Source organism: Octopus bimaculoides, chromosome 12 (genome assembly GCF_001194135.2).
Source record: "Octopus bimaculoides isolate UCB-OBI-ISO-001 chromosome 12, ASM119413v2, whole genome shotgun sequence".
Taxonomy (NCBI): domain Eukaryota; kingdom Metazoa; phylum Mollusca; class Cephalopoda; order Octopoda; family Octopodidae; genus Octopus; species Octopus bimaculoides.
In genome coordinates, this window is record NC_068992.1 from 67,056,245 (window position 1) to 67,061,280 (window position 5,036).

The 5,036-nt window shown below is 36.6% G+C and overlaps 1 protein-coding gene across 1 annotated transcript in view; it reads left to right on the plus strand.

Moving 5' to 3' along the window:
• LOC106884467 (neprilysin-1) overlaps positions 1 to 5,036 on the plus strand; it is a 187,219-nt gene that overhangs the window by 23,334 nt on the left and 158,849 nt on the right. The window contains exons 3-4 of the mRNA XM_052972063.1: positions 2,169 to 2,330; positions 3,655 to 3,738. Coding sequence (XP_052828023.1) covers positions 2,169 to 2,330; positions 3,655 to 3,738 — 246 coding nt within the window. The remainder of the gene's footprint in view (positions 1 to 2,168; positions 2,331 to 3,654; positions 3,739 to 5,036) is intronic.

Here is a 5,036-nt window from a genome sequence, read left to right on the forward strand (position 1 = left end):
TATATATATAAATTTAGTAAAGTGAGCGTGTATTTGCAAGTTGATTTTATTTCTGCCAACACTGACTTCAAGGATGTAACTTCAGCCGATAACTCGGATTCCTTTTATTGAGACTTTTCGCAGTTCATTTATTTTCGTTCGGCGTCTGGCAGCAGTCTTAGAGGGGTCCTATGTCAAAAAATATCATTCGTAGCAGATGTTCCATCGACATCCTTCACGCATGCCTGACTCGGTTTCAGATGTCATAGACCGTGTTGTTATCTATAATCGTAAAATTTAAAAGTAACCCAAATTCAATGTTTTCTTGAAACACTAAATTTCTACAGAGATTACGATTTAAATTCTAATCTATGAAATGATTCCGTTCTACAATATTCTTAGAAGAACGAAATGTTATCTTGCAATTCGGGCTAATACGAACGAGCTTGATAGGTGTAAAAGACTAACTGGCATCTCTTGTCAAGAGTAGAGGCGACAGTGAGATCGCTGATGTTTGTTGTGCATTCCATTGTCCTTTTTTGATTGCTGCTATTCTGTGCATCTGTGTGTAAAGATCAGTTGTGTTTTGCAGGGTTGCTTTATTTGTCGCCCTTAACTTAGAAATGGAGAAAGACATAGTGCTAGATATAGAAAATAAGCCATTTGGGGCTAGAAATAGAGCGGAAAAAACGTGAAATTCTTCGAGCAGACATGTGTTTCTTGTGCACAATCTGTGATGAGACGGAGTGACGCTGATGACCTGGAGTCGCCTCATATATATATATATATATATTAATAAATCTCAGGGTAGCGAGAAGAAATATGCCTGGAGTTTGACTGCTCCTTTAGCGGGTTAGATGTCCTATTATGGACATCTCTTTTATGTGTTTAAATGTACAGTGTATATATATATGCTACAAAACCACACTGACAGGTAAGGTAAAATGAAGTGTGTTGCCAGCGTGCTTCCATGCTTACACGAAGTTGGTCTCGGTTTTGGAGTCGATTTTTAACTGAGGAGAAGCAGGACTGGCGCCAAGTCCTGCGTTCTGATGCTTTGTTTGCTCAGGAAGGAAGGATAATGTTGCGACTCAACGATGGAGATAAATCAGCACGAGCGTATTCTTACTCCCCCTTAAAAAAAAATGTATGCCTGTGGTTGGATTTATCATAGGTATCTGCTGTAGGTTAGGAACAACAACAACAACAACAACAACAACAAAAACAACAACAACAACAACAACAACAACAACAACAACAACAACAACAACAACAACAGCAATGATGACCGTCTACCAGAACGTCATTCCGAGAGATGCTCCAGCTATTGATCCCCAGAAGACATTCTCTTCCATCTCACCATCTTTTCTGTTGCTTGAGTAACGACCTCTTTTCCTTGACTCTGATGAGTTTTATCTCTTCTACTCAGCTTCCTCGACTCACTCGTCTCTTCGCCCCTCGCTACCCTTGTTACGTTCAATCTTCCAGACTCTATACTAATCACTATACCCAATCCTTCTTCACCTGAACATTTAACTCCCTGCCATCTCTTTCCTTCTCATATTTTCTTTCAAATGATAACTTGCAACAGTTTCAACACAAACTGAACGTTTTTCAGTCGCACAGAATTTGGTGTATTTTTATAAAGATAACTGGTAGTACCCATTCCTCAACAAGCGAGAAAGAAAAAAATGGAATTGCTTAAGATTTTTCAGACGAGTTTCCGTTTCTTTAATGCAAGAATTTGTAATATGTAAGAATGCAGCACATACAAGAGACCGTCACGAAACTGTAAATATAGTTGTATCAGACAGAGATTATCTCAGCGCCGTCTACGTTACACGGTTTCTCTTTCCGCCTCACTAAACTATGACGACCTCAACACATTCATCGACGCAGTCAGTTTATCCCAACAAATGCTTTGTTTGTACAATTGAACTCTGAATGATCTTGTTTCGAAATTAGCTCTCAGTCCATATGACAACACCAAGTTTTGGAAGTCTCTGTGAATGTCAAGATTCTGTGACTATGTAATTAACTGATTTATAATGATAATTATTTTTATCCACGCTATTGTTTATTGTAATCTTAAATACAATCGTAAGCTCTTTAATTGTTTTATGAACGTTCGCTTTTGGATTTTCGTTGAAACATATCGAATTTCTTATATTCTGTGTATTTCATTTCAGCTGCTCGATTGATTCGGTCAATTGACACTAGCGTTAACCCATGTGATAATTTTTTTGATTATACATGTGGTCAATGGGTCAAACGACATGCCATACCCGATGACCTTTCATCTATTGATACTTTCACTGTACTTAGAGATGAAGTGGAGAACACGCTTAGAGGTGAGCAGTTTCCTATTCTTTCTTACATTTTTTGATTTAATAATTCAGTCGTATATTGTGTTGCATGCACAGTGTTTTGGCTAAGGAATTTGACCCAAATTCATTGCAGGATACATATAAACATACAAGTATTATACATGGATATACATGCTCGCACGGATGTGTGTATTATGATTATGAATTTGATGAAGATATATTACTCACGGGAACGTGTATAAAGACATCTTTAAGGCAATAATCTATGACATAAAGGATTCGTATTAACGAATCAGCCAACAGCTATTAAATCCAAATTCATTTATTCTGGCTGAGGAGAAAGTCCTCTTCGTCAGCGATCATTACGTAATGTCTTTTGTTATGGTACATATACTAGCGCCAGGTTCAAGAATTGGTTAACAAGGGAATGAGACTCTTGTCAGTTTTAACCTCGAAATCTTCTTTCTAGTTATAATTCTAGTTGAATATTATTTCATTTGTTAGCTAGCAAACTTTGGTACTAGAGTATTAACTTAAATTTCATTAAAGAAAAAACGCGCGCACGCGCGTACCTATCTGCCTGTCAGTGTCTGTCTATCTGTCTATCTGTCTGACTCTCCTTTTTGTGCACAGACACAGATTTCGTATGTTAAAGTATTGTTTACATTCGTCACAACATAAAGTTTCATTAAAAAAAGAACGAAAGAAACACCCCCAACAAACAAAAACTCTTTAGTTATACCTATAGGTATGGTCTATAATACAGCAGCGAATCGAAACATTGTTAACGGACTAGTAATGATGCCTCTACAATCAATGAGATACACGCATACATATAGATAAGTGTACCTCCACACGGATATAGTAGTAAAGGTAGAAATTTAATTATCAACACCCGCGCATAGAAACATAAAGAATCTCACATATGTAATATACGAAGAACGTTATTAATTTTATTGAATGCCAATCAATTTTGAAATAATGCAAACTTCTGATTTCTAAGATGTAAAACCTCACGGATATTTTAATATGAATTGCTCCAAGAAGAATCTGTTTAGTTCTATATCAAACACAGGATATACAATATTGAAATATGCTATGATACCTATATGTATATGAATAAACATATATACTTGTTTTAAAGAGACACACACTGGCATTTATGCATATTAAATCATAATATATATGTAACATAGATTATATGTGTGTGTGTGCATGTTTGCGTGTGTGCGCTTGTGTAAGTATCTGTGTGAGTGGTTATGTGTTTGTATGATTGTATGCATATAATTTTTCGTTGCCGAGTATTATATCGAATATACTAAGTGCAGTAAATTGCATTTTCTTTCAGAATTATTGGAAAACAGCGTATCTTCGAGTGATGCCAGGGCGATTCGAAAGGCAAAACTTCTGTACAAATCGTGTATGAATGAAAGTAAGTATTGTTTATTTGATTAATTCAATTCCTTAACAACAATGCCATGTTATTGACGGCAAATGTCTGTAGACCATGTTATAAATGTGTTGTTAGGGATTGCCTGATAAAAGGAAAGAGTTGACAGCAGAATATAGTTTGGTTTTCTTGCAGCTCTTTATATATATATATGATTAAATGTATTTTCCAATAAAGTGACATTTTAAAAAATCCTATTTCGTTATTTGCATCAGCATGGGGAGGCGGTATATCTGACAGGGGTGGGGCGTCGGGTTTTGCATATTCTATACATTTTATGTTAGTAATACGTTTCTCATAACCAACTCTGCATAATAGAGCAAGAAATAGGAAGTTGTTTTGACTTTAATGTTGCATTTTCTAAATAGAAGTAGCCTTGATGTTCTACCAAACATACATGGGCATAGACATACGCGCATGCGTGTTTGTCTCTCTCCTTACCTCTGTCTCTCAATCTGGATACACACACACACACACACACACACACACATATATATATGTATACATACAGGTCAAAGTACCTGTGCGTTTGGGTATATATATATATATATATATATATATATGTGTGTGTGTGTGTGTGTGTGTGTGTGAGCGCGCGCGCGTGTAATTATTATTTATTGTCTTTGCACAGCTTCTAAAGCTAGAGATGTCCTACGGTGCCAGCTGTTCACTACCAGTGAAATAATGTAACGCCCCTTATTTTTCGAGCACTTTCCGGAGTATTCGAGTGGTTCCAAGCAGTGCTGTTTTCTGCTAGTGCTCCATCCTTATTGCAGTCCCTATCTGTTCCACGTACTTCTCAAGATCTTTACTCACTGTTCTCATAGCTCCGACAATTATTTGTACTACTACCATCTTTTCATCGACCACAACTGCTTAATCTCCCAAGCTAACCTTATTGCGCACCTTGTCACATGGTTATGCTATATATATGATCCGGTATCGTTTGCTTTCTTTATCAATTAACGCTATATCTGGTTTCCTTTTCGCTATCTCATGGTCGTACTGAAACATAAAATCCCATAGGATCTTTGCATTATCATTTTCGAAGATCAGTCACGAACTGAGCGGATAACATCGACTAACCCACACCCTCGAGCTTCAGTGAAACACCATTCTTCTTCTTCTTCTTCTTCTTCTTCTTCTTCTTCTTCTTCTTCTTCTTCTTCTTCTTCTTCTTCTTCTTCTTCTTCTTCTTCTTCTTCTTCTTCTTCTTCAAAAACTATACGCATCCGTGTTTTACGGAGGTAATTTTTTCACCGCTATACTTTTATTTCTAA